The sequence below is a fragment of the Oncorhynchus kisutch genome, unplaced genomic scaffold (genome assembly GCF_002021735.2).
Source record: "Oncorhynchus kisutch isolate 150728-3 unplaced genomic scaffold, Okis_V2 scaffold3989, whole genome shotgun sequence".
Classification (NCBI taxonomy): Eukaryota; Metazoa; Chordata; class Actinopteri; order Salmoniformes; family Salmonidae; genus Oncorhynchus; species Oncorhynchus kisutch.
Genome location: NW_022265934.1, coordinates 12,815 through 32,179, shown reverse-complemented (window position 1 = coordinate 32,179; position 19,365 = coordinate 12,815). Strand labels below are relative to the sequence as shown.

Below are 19,365 nucleotides of genomic sequence, written 5' to 3'. Positions count from 1 at the left end.
TTCCTCCTCCGACATCACAATTCTACACTCCCAGAAGCTATAGTTCGTTTTGTGGCTGCGGGTAACCCCCACTTTCCTCGGTTACTTCCATAAAATCCTTCTCACTCAACATGGTGACTGGGGATCGCCTAGTGCCATTAAATATGACCAAAGGGCTAGTTATGAGAGCCGCAAACCTACGCCTGTCAGAGCAGGTGGCTCTGACTTCCAGTCTATGGAGAATCGAAGGAATAGCCTGAATACTTATCTCGACAAACCGGCTTAACTCCTCAGCTCTGAGCACCTCGTCTCTACAGCTGTAACGGTTCTCTTGTGGTGAAGGAGAGTCGGACCAAAATGCGGAGTGTAGATTGCGATCCATGTTTAATAAACAAACGTAAAAACACGAATCAATACAAACACTACAAAACAAAGAACGTAAATGAACGTAACGAAAACCAAAACAGTCCTATCTGGTGCAAACACAGAGACAGGAACAATCACTCACAAACACACAGTGAAACCCAGGCTACCTAAATATGGTTCCCAATCAGAGACAATGACTAACACCTGCCTCTGATTGAGAACCATATCAGGCCAGACATAGAAATAGACAAACTAGACAATGAAACATAGAATGCCCACTCAGCTCACACCCTGACCAACCAAAACATAGAAATATACAAAGTAAACTATGGTCAGGGTGTGACAACAGCGGTTGCAAAAATGTTCCCTGTGAGATGCCTGGGTCTGCCCCAAATCCCGATCCGTCTTTGCCAAGCAGAGTAACACCTTTCTAATTCCACCGGCTTTAGCCCACAGACTCTTTGGTCTGAACTGCAGAAGATACTTCAGAACACTTTGAACATCGGCCCGATAGATTTTTAACGTGGATGGTGCCAAACCACGGTCTTCACATAGGCTATACCACTCAGACACATGTTTGTAATTAGCCAGGGAACCCAGTCCTTCATCTGCCTTGCCCTCTGACATAATGTGGAGGAATTCCCGTATTCGGGAAAGACTGGAGCGACTATTGTCAATGCATTTCACTGAAGGGTTTTTACCCAGAACGACGCCTTCATATTCGGTCAAAATGTCATATTTTTCAACTCGCTCCAGGCAGGCCCCCGAGCTTCAATAGTGGACGACTGACCGTCGACCTCATCACTCTCGCTGACCGTTGAAGTCCCCCTGACGCAGCCTTGCTCCCTCGGTACCCACCGTGCTTCCCCACCTCTCTGACTGGTTGGCTGCACCACCACCGCCGCCGCCACCGACTGCTCACCCTCATCTCCCAGCTGCTGCGTCGCCACTGCTGACTGCTCACCCTCATCCCCCAGCTGCTGCATCGCCACTGCTGACTGGACCATAGGACCATGCCCCAGGACTACCTGACATGATGACTCCTTGCTGTCCCCAGTCCACCTGGCCATGCTGCTGCTCCAGTTTCAACTTCCACCTGACTGTGCTGCTGCTCCAGTTTCAACTGTTCTGCCTTATTATTATTCGACCATGCTGGTCATTTATGAACATTTGAACATCTTGGCCATGTTCTGTTATAATCTCCACCCGGCACAGCCAGAAGAGGACTGGCCACCCCACATAGCCTGGTTCCTCTCTAGGTTTCTTCCTAGGTATTGGCCTTTCTAGGGAGTTTTTCCTAGCCACCGTGCTTCTACACCTGCATTGCTTGCTGTTTGGGGTTTTAGGCTGGGTTTCTGTACAGCACTTTGAGATATCAGCTGATGTACGAAGGGCTATATAAATAAATTTGATTTGATTTTGATTTGACTGCTCACCCTCATCCCCCAGCTGCTGCGTCGCCACTGCTGACTGCTCACCCTCATCCCCCAGCTGCTGCGTCGCCAATGCTGACTGCTCACCCTCATCTCCCAGCTGCTGCATCGCCACTGCTGACTGCTGACAGCTCACCCTCATCCCTCTGCTGCGTCGCCACGGCTGACTGCTCACCCTCATCCTCCAGCTGCTGCTTCGCCGACCACTCACTGTCAATCCCCGGCAAAGTCCCAGGGTTCACCCTGGGCTCCAGCCACATTCCACTACCATTGTTCTGCTGCATGTACTGCTCTGAATCGGGATGCAGTCTGTCAGTCAATAGCGGCTCACTAGCATAGCATGCTTCCATTCGATAGTACCAGACTTAAGTTAATGGGCGACTTTGAAGTGTCGGTCTATCCGCCCGGTGTTCTGCTTGGGACAAAGTCCACAGTCACGTTTTCGTCTGCTGTTCATAGCTTCTCTCTCCTGCCTTCCTGTGTGCGTGGGTCCCTGTTTTCTCCATCAACCAACAAACTAAACCTAGCTCCTAACCCTAGCTCCTAACCCTAGCTCCTAACCCTAACCCTAGCTCCTATCTCTAAACCTTAATATAATTCTAACCCTAACACTAATTCTAACTAACCCTAACACTAAACCCCTAGAAATAACATTAACCTTGTGGGAACTAACTAAATGTCCCCAGTTGGTCAAATGTTTGTGTCCACACACATGCACCACAAACTTCAGCTTCTATCTTAGCACTCTGTCAGCCACCCACTCTCTGTCACGAGGGACCAGTGTGTGCAACTATCTGCCCAACAAGAGAGGGAGAGAGAGTGTTTCTTTGGAGAGAGATGGAGAGAGACAGAGACCGAGAGAAGTAGCATAGTGTGTGTGGGAAGAGGTGTTAATGCATTAGACTTGCTATAAGACTCTCCTCCCTCTCCTCTGGGAGCAGTGGTTTGATATCCCTTAGTTTAGCAACCTCACATCTAAGCTGTGTGTGTGCGTGTATGTGCGTGTGTGTGTGTGTGTGTGTCTGTGTGTGTGTGTGCACAAGAAGCTGTCCTCTCTGGGAACTACCACACACATCCATCTTACTTAACGACAGCATTCTGCTAACATCTGACCACCATAAAGAAAAGTGTAAGTCATGAATACATGTTTTACTCCTCCCTCCTTTCCAGTCCCCTTGAACTCCTCTTACTCTCATTTTTGTCAATTTTCTGTCTTTCTCCCATATTCCCATTTTCTCAATTTCACGTCCCCACACCAATCTTTCCCTCTTCTCCCTCTCTCTTTGTTTCTCTCCTTGTCTCTCAAATCCCTCCTTTAGTTTGTCACTGCCTCCCCTGCTGTCACTGTAAAGTGAGAAATGAATCCTCTGCTGCTCCGTGATGTCTTCCCACTGTGCAACACACACACACACACACACACACACACACACACACACACACACACACACACACACACACACACAGGCTAAGTATTCAAATGAAAGCTGCCTCCTTCGCTTCCTCTTTTTCCTCCTCTTTCTACCAGTGTTGGCCTGCTCTCCAACTGCCTGACCTCTAACTGACTACTCCAGCCATCTGCTCTCCAACTGCCTGATCTCTAACTGACTACTACAGCCATCTGCTCTCCAACTGCCTGAACTCTAACTGTCTACTCCAGCCATCTGCTCTCCAAGTGCCTGATCTCTAACTGTCTACTCCAGCCATCTGCTCTCCAACTGCCTGACCTCTAACTGACTACTCCAGCCATCTGCTCTCCAACTGCCTGACCTCTAACTGACTACTCCAGCCATCTGCTCTCCAACTGCCTGACCTCTAACTGACTACTCCAGCCATCTGCTCTCCAACTGCCTGACCTCTAACTGACTACTCCAGCCATCTGCTCTCCAACTGCCTGACCTCTAACTGACTACTCCAGCCATCTGCTCTCCAACTGCCTGACCTCTAACTGACTACTCCAGCCATCTGCTCTCCAACTGCCTGACCTCTAACTGACTACTCCAGCCATCTGCTCTCCAACTGCCTGACCTCTAACTGACTACTACAGCCATCTGCTCTCCAACTGCCTGACCTCTAACTGACTACTCCAGCCATCTGCTCTCCAACTGCCTGACCTCTAACTGACTACTCCAGCCATCTGCTCTCCAACTGCCTGACCTCTAACTGACTACTCCAGCCATCTGCTCTCCAACTGCCTGACCTCTAACTGACTACTCCAGCCATCTGCTCTCCAACTGCCTGATCTCTAACTGTCCACTCCAGCCATCTGCTCTCCAACTGCCTGACCTCTAACTGACTACTCCAGCCATCTGCTCTCCAACTGCCTGACCTCTAACTGACTACTCCAGCCATCTGCTCTCCAACTGCCTGACCTCTAACTGACTACTCCAGCCATCTGCTCTCCAACTGCCTGACCTCTAACTGAATACTACAGCCATCTGCTCTCCAACTGCCTGACCTCTAACTGACTACTCCAGCCATCTGCTCTCCAACTGCCTGACCTCTAACGGACTACTCCAGCCATCTGCTCTCCAACTGCCTGATCTCTAACTGTCTACTCCAGCCATCTGCTCTCCAACTGCCTGACCTCTAACTGACTACTCCAGCCATCTGCTCTCCAACTGCCTGATCTCTAACTGTCTACTCCAGCCATCTGCTCTCCAACTGCCTGACCTCTAACGGACTACTCCAGCCATCTGCTCTCCAACTGCCTGACCTTTAACTGACTACTCCAGCCATCTGCTCTCCAACTGCCTGACCTCTAACTGACTACTCCAGCCATCTGCTCTCCAACTGCCTGATCTCTAAATGTCTACTCCAGCCATCTGCTCTCTAACTGCCTGCCCTCAAACTGACTACTCCAGCCATCTGCTCTCCAACTGCCTGATCTCTAACTGTCTACTCCAGCCATCTTCTCTCCAACTGCCTGACCTCTAACTGACTACTCCAGCCATCTGCTCTCCAACTGCCTGACCTCTAACTGACTACTCCAGCCATCTGCTCTCCAACTGCCTGACCTCTAACTGACTACTCCAGCCATCTGCTCTCCAACTGCCTGACCTCTAACTGACTACTCCAGCCATCTGCTCTCCAACTGCCTGACCTCTAACTGACTACTCCAGCCATCTGCTCTCCAACTGCCTGACCTCTAACTGACTACTCCAGCCATCTGCTCTCCAACTGCCTGACCTCTAACTGACTACTACAGCCATCTGCTCTCCAACTGCCTGACCTCTAACTGACTACTCCAGCCATCTGCTCTCCAACTGCCTGACCTCTAACTGACTACTCCAGCCATCTGCTCTCCAACTGCCTGACCTCTAACTGACTACTCCAGCCATCTGCTCTCCAACTGCCTGACCTCTAACTGACTACTCCAGCCATCTGCTCTCCAACTGCCTGACCTCTAACTGACTACTCCAGCCATCTGCTCTCCAACTGCCTGATCTCTAACTGTCCACTCCAGCCATCTGCTCTCCAACTGCCTGACCTCTAACTGACTACTCCAGCCATCTGCTCTCCAACTGCCTGACCTCTAACTGACTACTCCAGCCATCTGCTCTCCAACTGCCTGACCTCTAACTGACTACTCCAGCCATCTGCTCTCCAACTGCCTGACCTCTAACTGAATACTACAGCCATCTGCTCTCCAACTGCCTGACCTCTAACTGACTACTCCAGCCATCTGCTCTCCAACTGCCTGACCTCTAACGGACTACTCCAGCCATCTGCTCTCCAACTGCTTGATCTCTAACTGTCTACTCCAGCCATCTGCTCTCCAACTGCCTGACCTCTAACTGACTACTCCAGCCATCTGCTCTCCAACTGCCTGATCTCTAACTGTCTACTCCAGCCATCTGCTCTCCAACTGCCTGACCTCTAACGGACTACTCCAGCCATCTGCTCTCCAACTGCCTGACCTTTAACTGACTACTCCAGCCATCTGCTCTCCAACTGCCTGACCTCTAACTGACTACTCCAGCCATCTGCTCTCCAACTGCCTGATCTCTAAATGTCTACTCCAGCCATCTGCTCTCTAACTGCCTGCCCTCAAACTGACTACTCCAGCCATCTGCTCTCCAACTGCCTGATCTCTAACTGTCTACTCCAGCCATCTTCTCTCCAACTGCCTGACCTCTAACTGACTACTCCAGCCATCTGCTCTCCAACTGCCTGACCTCTAACTGACTACTCCAGCCATCTGCTCTCCAACTGCCTGACCTCTAACTGACTACTCCAGCCATCTGCTCTCCAACTGCCTGACCTCTAACTGACTACTCCAGCCATCTGCGCTCCATGTGAAAGGGATAGATGTGTGGACGGGAGGAAGTGTGGAAGTGACGTCTCTCCTCTCCATAGAGAGAGTGAGCAATAGAGAGAGAGTGAGCAATAGAGAGAGATGGAGGGAAGACGGAGGGTGAGATAGACTGGGATCCATTAATCGTGTGCTGAGTGAGGCCTCAGAGACAGACAGGGCCACGAAGGCCTCTGTCTCAATCGCTCACTTCCCAAACCCTTCAACAGTCATATCACTTCATGCTCCTCTTCTCTCCGCTCATTGCTCCTCTCCTCCTCAGCACAGCAAGCCAGTCTGGCTTCCAGCCCATTCCCACACAGAATCCATTATCCTTTCGTCTCTCTCTTCATCCTCAACTAACCCACCCATCCATCCTTCCAGCTAGCCATCCATCCATCGACTGTCTCCCCATGCTCAGTGGGGGTTCAATTGCCACTCAGAGAGGTATAGGAATATCATCAAAGTTCACTTTGACCTCAGAGGCCCTGCTATTCTGAGAGAGAGAAAGAGAGAAAAAGAAAGAGAGACTGAGAAAGACAAATAAATAAATAGCGACAGAGAGAAAGAGAGAGAGAGAAAGAAAGAAAAAGAGTAGGAAGAGATTCATAATATGAAGAATTCACCTCTTTCTAGATGTACTCAGCCAAGTCTGTGTTGCATGTACCTCCAGACCACACCCCATGATCTGGATGACATAAAAAGGATAACTAGCCTAGTGTGGAGAGGAGAGGAGAGGAGAGGAGAGGAGAGGAGAGGAGAGGAGAGGAGAGGAGAGGAGAGGAGAGGAGAGGAGAGGAGAGGAGAGGAGAGGAGAGGAGAGGAGAGGAAAGGAAAGGAAAGGAAACGAAACGAAACGAAACGAAACGAAACGAAAGGAAAGGAAAGGAAAGGAAAGGAAAGGAAAGGAAAGGAATGGAAAGGAAAGGAAAGGAGATGAGAGGAGAGGAAAGGAAAGGAAAGGAAAGGAAAGGAAAGGAAAGGAAAGGAAAGGAAAAGAAAGGAAAGGAGAGGAGACCCTTGGTGACAGGTAACATTAGCTGCGGAGAGAAGCGAGGAGAGGAGATAAGAGGAGAGGAGAGCCTTGGTGACAGGGAACATTAGCTGTAGAGAGAGGAGAAGAGACAGGGGGGAGAAGACGACATGAGATACTACCCACAACATCAGCTCTGCTTGGCTGGCTGCAAGACTGAGTCTCCTCCATCAGCCTGGAATCAGCCTATAGGCCTGGGTAGGGGGAGGGAGGGAGAGATTGAGGGAGGGATGGGGAGGGAGAGGTTTGACCAGAGGCTGAAGTGATAGAGAAGAGAAAGAGAGGAAGGATGGATGGATGGATAGAGGGGAAGATGGAGGGAAGAGATACGGAGGGAGGGAGAGGGCTGGGTGCTCTGAGAAGAAGAGACTAGGGTTGTGATGATACCAGTATCGTGATATTTTTCCTATGGAAAAAATTTAAACACGAAGCAAACTTAACTCTTTGGTAAGTTAAAAACCTGCTGTATGTAAAATATTGTGTGCTATACCTTGGAAAATAAATGCATGTGACTCTGGATGACAACATAATGATGTTTGTTTCCAACATTAGGGCTGTTTTCTTTAATAAGTGAAATCTGCTTTGTTTTTGTGTTTTCTTGCCTCCATACTAAAGTATCACGAATCTGCCATTGTCCCGGCCCTAGAAGAGACCAGAGGCTGATAAGAGGAAGTGATGCAGAGAGCGAGAGAAGAAGAGAAAGATGGATGGAGAAGGAGAAGAGGGGGGTGGGAAGAGCAATGGTTCAACCCGATGGCAGGCAGTAGCCCTAGTCTCCCTCAGGGATGGAGCTCTCAGTTATCAACCTGTCTGTCAGGTCCAGGCTTGGGGAGGGGAGCCAGGATCACACAGCACCATCACACATCTAACCAACTACAGATCCATATCCTTATCCAAGCCCCTATAGTCGCTCTCCTGTGCATCGCCCCCTGCTCAGAGCAGCCATACACAGAAATCCAGCTAGCTACAATCCCCATATCTCAGTATCAGTATCTCTCTTCCCAACCACAGAGAGACAGGACACGGCGCCGACGTGCCAAGGTCATTCAGCTCAGAATCCATCAGCTGAAACCCTATACCATCTCTGTTCTGTCTTTTAGCTACTGTCATTCTACTGATCTTTCACGGCCTTTCTACTTTCTGTGACCTAGCCAGAGCACTTTTTTGGATGCTGCATAGTCATTTGAACACAAATTGCCTCAAATTGTCCGGAAATTATAAGGAGGTGGCTATGTCAATTCCTTGTCTTTCCTTTTAAATAATTATTTCATTGTATTGTGACAGGTTAGAGTACGAGGCTCCCTACACATTTATTGATTGACCTGGACCACAGAGGCCCCCCATTTAACATGAAATGGCATGCTATACAGACAAGATGACCAAGTGAGCCACAAGCCTCGCCTACAAGCTCTCCTCCAATAGACAAAACGGCATCACATGATGGCCAAAACATTTCCACAAATTCCCATAACTAAAACCAGAGAACTATTCCACTCACTGTTGCTGTCAGTATCACTCTTCTCATCGGCACTGGGTAGGCAGTTCTCCAGATAGAACCCATTCCTGTAGCATCCATCTCCTTCGCTGAGCTGTGGAGGAGGAGGGGGCTCCCAGCACTGGCAGGGGGTCTGCATGATGCCACAGGGCCTGTTAGAGGTGCTGGATGCCAGGCAGTCCTCCAGCCACTGGCACAGCATCTGACACGCTGCCATGCTGGGGTTACGCTTCCCCACCACCAGGTACTCTGTCTTAAATTCCCCATCTTCGCTAGCGTTAGGGGTGGTGACCTCCATGCCGGCCCGGGGCGGTCCTTTCCTCATTTGTAGGAACTGTTTCCCAGCCTCCAGAAAGGCCACAGGGGATGAAGAGTCACACAGCTTGACCACCTCGTCGAAGCTCTCCATGCCCAGGTAGGTGCGCGTGGTCTCCAGAAACGAGTCAAACTGGAATGTGCGGAGCTGCCGGGGAATGCAGTCCGTTGTGGAGGTAGGTTTGGTTACCTTGATAAAGATGGTGTAGCGGCGCGGGTCTGGGTTCTGCAGGGTCCAGGAGCAGGGTGCCATGGGGAAAGTGGAGGAGGACAGGAAGTGGCCGAAGAATCGGCTCTGAACCAGAGTGGAGCAGGTGTCTGACTCAGGCCCTGAGGGAGCAGCAGGGCACTGACTAAACAGTTGTAACAGCAGCAAAAGCAGCAACGATGATGACAGGGGGACTTGGGGGTTCACCAGGTGCCCAGGTAAGGAGGAAAAAAGAGTGGTCGTCATGATTACCAAATGAATTAGAAAGACCAGAGGGGGTTTGTTGGAACCTCTGTTTTTTTGTAACCTCTCGTCGATCTGTCTTTCTGTCTCAATGATTTTCTGGCAACCAGGTGGGACCTTCAGGGTGTTCACTGAAACCTCTGGGGGAAGAGGAGGAGGAGGAAGAGAAGGAAGAAGAGGAGGAGGAAGAGGAGGAAGGAGGAAGAGGAGGAGGAAGAGGAGGAGGAAGAGAAGGAGGAGGAAGAAGGAGGAGAAAGAGGAAGGAGGAGGAGAAAGAGGAAGGAGGAGGAAGATTGCACTCAGCGGTCCAGTGATCTGTCCATGATTGTGTGTGTCAGTCGACCCAGACTTTCAGACGAACCTGGAGAGAAAGAAATAAGAGAGATATTTTGACCTGAGAGGACACATCACTATAACAGCAAATACACTAGCAAATCAACAAGATAAGATATGAATCATTCGCTCTTTCCATTATACTCTCACCACCAGACTCAGTTTGTGAGTCCATTACAACACAGATATATACAGTGCCTTCAGAAATAAGTCACATCACTTAACTTTTTCCACATTTTGTTGTGTTACAGCCTGAAGTTAAAATGGATGAATCTTTTTTTGTCACGCATATTTATAATATTTATAATACCCCCTAATGTCAGTTTAATTATGCTTTTCGAAAAGCTGAAATACGTATTCAACCCCTTTGTTATGGCAAGCCTAAATAAGTTCAGGAGTAAAGATGTGCTTAAAAAGTCAGATAATAAGTTGCATGGATAATAGTGTTTAATAGTTTTGAATGACTACCTCATATCTGTACCCCACACATACAATTATCTGTAAGCTCCCTCAATTGAGCAGTGAATTTCAAACACACACACACTTCACAAGGAAGGACACCTATTAGTAGATGGGTAAAAAAAGCAGACATTGAATATCCCTTTGAGCATGGTAATAATAATAATAGAATATAATAACACTTGGGATAGCGTATCAATACACCAAGTCACTACAAAGATACAGGCGTCCTTCCTAACTCAGTTAACAGAGAGAAAAGAAACCCCTCAGGAATTTCACCACGAGGTCAATGGTAACTTTAAAACAGTTACAGAGTTGAATGGCTGTGATAGGAGAAAACTGAGGATGGACTAACAACATTGTAGTTACTCAACAATACTAACCTAAATGACAGAGTGAAAAGAAGGAAGCCTGTACAGAATACAAATATTCCAAAACATGCATCCTGTTTGCAACAAGGCACTAAAGTAAAACTGCAAAACATGTGGCAAACCAAATAACTTTTTTCCCTGAATACAAAGTGTTATGTTTGGGACAAATTACTGAGTACCACTGTTCATATTTACAAGAATAGTGTGGGATGCATCATGTTATGGTATGCATTTAATCATTAATGACTGGGAGGTTTTTTATGGAAAGTAGCTAATCACAGGCAAAATCATTGAGGAAAATCTGGTTCAGTCTGCATTCCACCAGACACTGGGAGATGAATTAACGTTTCAGCAGGACAATAACCTAAAAAACAAGGCCATATCTGCACTAGAGTTGCTTACCAATAATACAGTGAATGTTCCTAAGGCAGTGTATAAAATATATGGCAAGACTTGACAATGGTTGTCTAGCAATTATCAAAAAAAAATTGACAGAGCTAGAAGAATGTTGAAAACAATAATGGCAAATATTGTACAATCAAATCAAATCAAAGTTTATTTCTTACTTGCGCCGAATACAACAGGTGTAGACCTTACAGTGAAATGCTTACTTACAGGCTCTAACCAATCATGCAAAAAAAGGTGTGTCGTGTCTTTGGCTATGCCGGATTAAGTGATATGACATGCTATTCTATAAAATAATTTCTCAGTAATTAATATTACCTGATTGAGCTAATAATGTAATTAACTAGAGAGTTGGGGCACCACGAAATAATATTCATAGAGCTGTTATCTTCTGAATAAACTCTTAAAGACCTAGTAATATTTTACATCAATAGCAGTCAATATTAATCGTCACCTCAATTCAGTCTCATCTGAAAGTTGTAAATTATTGGTGCACGAACCCTGGCTAACAAGTTGAATCAGCAATACAAAATTGGGTTTAATTATTTATTTACTAGATACCTAACTAATCACACAGAATTACACATACACATAATTCATCATAATTTGATTACAAATTACGTCATAAAGGAAAACGTCCCTAGCGGGCGGAGCAGATATGACAGCTTGTTACACAAGAGAAAAGGGGCTGGGTTTGAGTGAAAGAGCGGGAAGACTGAGGAACAAAGGGTGATGCTGTGCTATCGTAAATACAAAATCTTATGCATTCTAAATTATTACCGCCCATTTGGAAAAGGAAAATGCAATAAATATTTACTCTGAGCTGCGCTTCAGTAGGTTGGTGGTAGATGGAAGGCCGTGTTGCCAAACCGAGTCCTTTGTCCTTTGAAGAATGTCTCTGGTTGTCAATTGGATACGTAGAAGTAACGTCGTTGTGTGATAGACGGGATATTCTGTCTGTTCCTTCCTAGCCCTCGTTTACAGCTGCTGTTGCTAAATCAACGGCTAGGAGGTATCACTTCTGTAGTTAATAAGAGTTCAAAGTTCATACCATTCGCAACAAAAGCTCAGGCTGATGTGGCTTCGTTCTGTAGTTATTATCTGAACCATTCTGACATCGGACCGTCGTCCTCACATCCTCAGAACAAGAGCTTATATTGTCGTCAAGGCTTTATATAGGAAGTGAGAGGAGGGCGTGTTTGAAAAGTTTTATAGCCCATGTCCCTTCACAGGGGCGGCCACTGGTTGAGCAGAGCCCTACCTTAAGAAAATCAAAATCTCACATTTTAGAAGCAAAAAACACATTTCATCGCATCACGAATAATTTCATATTCAAACATTTAAATTGAACAACAATTCCATGTGAATCCAATAACTCTGATGTGTAAACTTTCCACTGTAGAGTTTATGTAATCTTATCATTGATGAGAATGTCTCAGATGACAACCGAACTGACATCATATTCATTAATTAAGTACCACCGCATATGTTCAATTGGTCGGATTAACAGAATATAGTTAATTTCCACCCACCTTCTGATGTTCCCAGAATCTCTATGTTAACCAAGGTGCTTGCAAATGTAACATCAGTAGGGTAGAGAGAGGAAAAAGGGGGGGAAGAGGTATTTATGACTGTCATAAACCTACCCCCAGGCCAACGTCATGTCAGGTATTAGGTGAACAATAGGTAAGTAAAGAAATAAAACAACAGTAAAAAGACAGGCTATATACAGTAGCGAGGCTATAAAAGTAGCGAAGCTACATACAGACACCGGTTAGTCAGGCTGATTGAGGTAGTATGTACATGTAGATATGGTTAAAGTGACTATGCATATATGATGAACAGAGAGTAGCTGTAGCGTAAAAGAGGGATTGGCGGGTGGTGGGTGGCGGGTGGCGGGACACAATGCAGATAGCCCGGTTAGCCAATGTGCGGAGCACCAGTTGGTCGGCCCAATTGGGGTAGTATGTACATGAATGTATAGTTAAAGTAACTATGCATATATGAAAAACCGAGAGTAACATCAGCGAAAAATAGGTGTTGGGGGTGGGGCACACAATGTAAATAGTCCGGGTGGCCATTTAATTACCTGTCCAGGAGTCTTATGACTTGGGGGTAAAAACAGTTGAGAATACTTTTTTTCCTAGACTTGGCACTCTGGTACCTCTTGCCATGCGGTAGTAGAGAGAACAGTCTATGCCTGGGGCGGCTGGGGTCTATGACAATTTTTAGTGCCTTCCTCTGACACCGCCTGGTGTAGAGGTCCTAGATGGCTTGCAGCTTAGCGCCAGTGATGTACTGGGCCATACACACTACCATCTGTAGTGCCTTGCGGTCAGAGGCCAACCCATTGCCGTACCAGGCAGTGATGCAACCAGGATGCTCTTGATGTTGCAGCTGTAGAACCTATTGAGGATCTGAGGACCCATGCAAGATCTTTTTAGTTTCCTGAGGGTAGATAGGCTCTGTCGTGCCCTCTTCACAACTGTCTCGGTGTGTTTGGACCATTCTAGTTTGTTGTTGATGTGGACACCAAGGAACTTGAAGCTCTCAATCTGCTCCACTACAGCCCCGTCGATGAGAATGGGGGCGTGCTCGGTCCTCATTTTCCTGTAGTCCACAATCATCTCCTTTGTCTTAGTTATGTTGAGGGATAAGTTGTTATTCTGAGCTTTAAGGGTACTATGGTGTTGAACGCTGAGCTGTAGTCAATGAATTGCATTCTCACATAGGTGTTCCTTTTGTCCAGGTGGGAAAGGGCAGTGTGGAGTGCAATAGAGATTGCATCATCTGTGGATCTGTTTGGGCGGTATGCAAATTGGTGTAGGTCTAGGGTTTCTGGGATAATGGTGTTGATGTGAGCCATTACCAACCTTTCAAAACCCTACGCACGTGAGTGCTACGGGTCGGTAGTCATTTAGGCAGGTTGTCTTGGTGTTCTTCGGCACAAACATGCTGCTTGAAACATGTTGGTATTACAGACTCAATCAGGAACATGTTGAAAATGTCAGTGAAGACACCTGCCAGTTGGTCAGCACATGCCCGGAGCACACGTCCTGGTAATTAGTCTGGCCCCGCAGCCTTATGTATGTTGACCTGTTTAAAGGTCTTTCTCACGTCGGCTACAGAGAGCGTGATCACATTGTCATCCGGAACAGCTGATGCTCTCATGCATGCCTCAGTGTTGCTTGCTTCGAAGCGAGCATAGAAGTGATTTAGCTCATCTGATAGGATCGTGTCACTGGGCAGCATGCGGCTTTGCTTCCCATTGTAGTCTGTAATAGTTTGCAAGCCCTGCCACATAAGACGAGCGTCGGACCCGGTGTTGTATGATTCAATCTTAGCCCTGTATTGACTCTTTGCCTGTTTGATGGTTCGTCGCAGGTCATTACTGGATTTATTGTAAGCTTCCGGGTTAGAGTCCCGCACCTTGAAAGCGGCAGCTCTAACCCTTTAGCTCAGTGCGAATGTTGCCTGTAAATCCATGGTTTCTGGTTGGGGTATGTACGTACAGTCACTGTGGGGACAACGTCCTCGATTCACTTATTGATAAAGCCAGTGACTCCTCAATGCCATCGGAACAATCCCGGTCTGTGATATCAAAACAGTCCTGTAGTTTAGCATCAGTTTAATCCATTTCTGGCTGTAACACAGCAACATGTGGAAAAAGTCGAGGGCTGTGAATACTTTTTGAAGGCACATTAATCAACTGACACAGCAGAATATTGATAGACACCGTCAGTGAGGCTTGAGAAGAGAACCATATGCCCAGTTCATCCAGATCTCTGAAAATATGAAGTATGTGTAACCACCAGACAGAAGGATGATATTATATAGGCCTAGCTTTGTTTTGGTTGATTAGTCAAGTGCAGAACGGTCCCGTCCTGAGAGACAATGGCTTGTTTAAGATGTCCCCTCTCATATTTGATCAGTGAGCACACAAATTTGTCCAATTATGCGGCTATTAACTCCAAAAATATAAGCAGCTGCAATCATTCATTATCTCTGTGCCTTTGCTTTAGCTTGCCATAGTGTGATCAATAGCTTTGTTTGTTTTCAATTTGCATGTTGGACTAGTAACCGAACGGGTGCACGATCGAATCCCCGAGCTGACAAGGTAAAAATCTGTCATTCTACCCCTGAACAAGGCAGTTAACTGACTCTTCCTAGGCCGTCATTGAAAATAAGAATTTGTTCTAAACTAACTTGCCTGTTAAGAAACAATAAATAGGTGAATATGTCAATAGAACATGTTGTTGTTTAAATGGATATTTGTCCTTCATTATAAACCATAATACTGAAATACAAACTATTTCATTCTAAAACAATTTTGGTGTGGAAAATTGCTTCATGGTAGAACAGTAACTACTCCTATTAAACGGTCATTATCACTTTGGATGCCTCATGATGCAGTATTGGCTCTCTCAGACCTGTATGGATTTCAGATGGGGAGCCAGGAGAGGGCATATAGCAGGCTTACTGGAGGAGTCAGGGACACCAGACACCACATCCAGGTTTTCACTGATCAATCACGCTGATCCAAAAGCCTCGCTAACCATTCCCATCTCCCCTGAGATCAAATACAATACTAAGACAAATGTAGACCATTGGATCCCTGTGTGGCAGTACGTTTTCTATGTATGTCTAACAAAGCAAATGCAGAATGTTGGGCAAAGTTGGCCGAGAACACTGTGATGGCGGCCTGTCTCACATTCCCGCTGAAATGTAAGCCTTGCTCTCCCTTGTTCACTGTCTGCTAAATAATCATGTTTCCAAACCTTGTTACTGATTTTAAACATGTTTGACTATGAAATTGCTAACAAGGGCCCAAGCCTTCTGTGTCATTCGAGTTAATGTATTTTGTTTGTTTGTGCATTTTGAGTGCTTCCATTGTGTTTGATCGTTGCTGCTTCGGGAAGCTTCGCTCGTTATATATGAGGTTATATACGAGCAGATCTGTGCATGTAGACTGTATCCCATGGATGCTCGAGAAACATGCACCCCTTTTCCAGTGGTTTCTGTCATTTTGACAATTGATTACTTTGTTTATTGAAAATGTATACATACTGGTTTAATTGAGAATGGTCTGTGAATAGTATTATGATGATGATAGTCTTCTTTGAGATGTTTCTAATGCCCTTAGGTTCGCAATGGGGACTTCAACTACTTTGTTGGTTATGTGCACCCCTGCTTGTTGTGGCAATGGTTTTGTCCAGAGAGTGGCACTTGGCAATTTTACCTGAGGTGTGTTCACTTTGCTTCAACGTTTTCTATGTTCCAAAATGGTGAGCACCGTTCTTCAACAGTCTTTGAGGTACGTTTGCTCCCATTTGGTGGGTGTGGCAAGTTGTGGGATGATCAATATGGGTGTGACCATCTGAAATCGCAAAACTCAGTGCACCATACGCAGTGCACCATACGGTACCATACGGTAAATTCCCTCTGAACCAGCATAAGCACAACGTTTTGGTCAGTACAGCGCTGTTTATGTTGAATTCAATGTTGCACACAATTCTATCCAGTCGATGCTGCTGAGGGGAGGAAACCATGTGTTTGATGTGTTTAAAACCATTCCAATGACTCCTTCCCAGCCATTATTATGAGTTGTCCTCCCCCCAGCAGCCTCCACTGGTTCTATTGTACTGAACACAACCCTGGCTTTGCCAGTATTTTTTAAGCTCTGAAAAGGAACGTATTTGTTTGTGAGTAGGCTGTATTTTCTTTCACAGTACCCATAGCCTGTTTCCCCAAATCCACTTTTGGATTGAGGACAGCTTGATTCATTTGTAGAAAAACATTTTTGGTTGTGTTTGTATTTTTTTTTTGTGTCCAATTATAGTTGATTCCTACACGTGCTACCATTTAAAAATAAATATCAAAACACTTTCACCATGTACTTTCAAGACGGTAAGACATCTTTACCTTTTCAAGAACACAGGAAATGATTCCTGCAGACACTGTCCATGTATATACTCTCGGGCTGTCCAGTCCTGAATATTTCCTCCATGGTCGTGTCTACTGGCCGTGAACTCTTCTCCACCCCATTAGGATTTGAGGGCTAGCTTAGTGGAAAGGCTCCTTATGAGCCATAAATAGCACACTAGTTCCTTTATCCATTTGACCAGGGCTTTATGAGACCAGAGCCCTATGGCTCAAAAATAGTACACTATAAGGAATAGGGTGCCATTTGGGACTTGTGTAGCCCACACTAGAGAGAAATGTGGCCAGGCAGGCCAGTTCCTGGAAGAACAAGTCTGGCACTAGTAGTGTCTGACAGTCAGTGCAGTGGCATTGATTCACTAGCCACCACTGGTACACAAGCACATACTCCAGCTAGCTACTATGGAGGAGGCAGGCTGAATCACAATACGGAACCACTCAATTAGCGTTGTTGCTCTTACTCCGTTGAATGCAGTGTGTCTCCACTAGCAGTGATGCTATGAGAACTGTCTGAATGAACACATCACCTCTGGTTCTAGTTCTGGAAGGAGCAGAGATGTCAGACATGGATTTGGAAACACTAAACTTGTCTGACTAAAACTGAATCTGTAATCCAGCTGGTATGGTCTCAACCAAAAATATATGAAAAAACATGAAACTACTGTACAAACTGGCACCTATTGCATGCATGTACCCACCAGTCCCAACACCCCATGCATGTACCCACCAGTCCCCACACCCCATGCATGTACCCATCAGTCCCCATACCACATGCATGTACCCACTAGTCCCCACACCCCATGCATGTACCCACCAGTCCCTACGCCCCATGCATGTACCCACCAGTCCCAAAACCCCATGCATGTACCCACCAGTCCCCACACCCCATGCATGTACACACCAGTCCCCACACCCCAGGCATGTACCCACCAGTCCCCACACCCCATGCATGTACCCACCAGTCCCCACACCCCATGCATATACCCACCAGTCCCCACACCCCAGGCATGTACCCACCAGTCCCCACACCCCATGCATGTACCCACCAGTCCCCACACCCCATGCATGTACCCACCAGTCCCCACACCCCATGCATGTACCCACCAGTCCCCACACCCCATGCATGTACCCACCGGTCCCCACACCCCATGCATGTACCCACCAGTCCCCACACCCCATGCATGTACCCACCACTCCCCACACCCCATGCATGTACCCACCACTCCCCACACCCCATGCATGTACCCACCACTCCCCACACCCAATGAGCACACTTGGGCCTTCTGAGCATATCATTTTGATCCTGGGAAGGGAAACATTGGAGCAGTTCATTTTGTGGGTTGCATTCTTATGAATCAGCACACATGCTCCCTTCCTGCCCTGTTTAAACACTCCTCCGATCTAGAGTAACCTTCAGTCCAAGGTGTCCAGAGAGCCGGATTTAGCAGCGTTTTACCAGACGAGCCTGACACTAATGAAATGGATGTGGCTTCAACAGAACAGGAGCAAGAAAGAAAGAAAGAGCTGCTGGTCTCTTTATACATCACCACCTGTCCCTCACACACAAACACACACATACACACGTACACACACACACACACACAGCATGCACTGGGAGCACTTCCTGTGCTGCCTCCCAGTGCTCCTCTTACTACCCCCCTCTTCTTTTTAATGATTGTGTGTTTGAGAAGCCAGCAGACAGATGTACAGCAGGCTATTAACACACAATCTATTCCACAGGAATGGTGAACAAACCAAGGCAGGACCAAAGAGGACAGAGATTCAGAGATTCACAGATATCCGTGCCCTTCAAGATTTGGACACCATGTTGTCAGTAAGGAAAATGTCACCAATTTCATTCACTGTATTTTTGGCCTTTGTAGAGAAATGGTGATGGAAGAAATAATCTCAGTTTCATGTGCATAAGTTATGATGACTTACGGTGGAACTATGATATAGTGCAAAACGTGTTAAACCGACTTCATAATTGTAGTATTCCATCGTACTGGAATAATTCATGCAATTTAATTTCTGCCCCGAGGCAGACACAGCAGGCAATTAGGAGAACAAAGGTGTTGCATTAGCTAGCTGACTAACCCAACCAGAAAACCACAGTCTACACGTCCCAGAGGCTAGCTAGCTGTCTGATGCTGAGAGGAGGCAGGCCAGCCTCAACACACATAGACACACACACTAGAACAATGCCACAATCACAGAGACAGAGCTAGGGGAGAGACTCCCTCCTTTCACTCCTCTCAGCTGCCTCCACTTTTCTGTCACACAGTCACACAGCACACAACACACTGATGAGAAAATTATAGAGTTGGGATGGAGATAGATAAGGAAGTATTCTTCTGTTCACATCCCCTCTTCCTCCCTCATCATCAGCTCCAGGATTACACACTGATTAGGGAAGCCACAACGGGCACAACAAACTAAATGAGAGAATATGCAATATATAAATCACAGGAAAATGCAAATTGCATACAATCAA

The 19,365-nt window shown here is 46.6% G+C and overlaps 1 protein-coding gene across 1 annotated transcript; it reads right to left on the bottom strand.

The window, feature by feature from the left end:
* Positions 1 to 7,872: 7,872 nt before the first annotated feature.
* LOC109901167 (adhesion G protein-coupled receptor B1-like) lies at positions 7,873 to 9,723 on the bottom strand. The gene has a single exon (XM_020497216.2). It carries the CDS (start codon positions 9,364 to 9,366, stop codon positions 8,536 to 8,538), a length of 831 nt encoding a protein of 276 aa, XP_020352805.2. The 5' UTR covers positions 9,367 to 9,723; the 3' UTR covers positions 7,873 to 8,535.
* Positions 9,724 to 19,365: the final 9,642 nt, after the last annotated feature.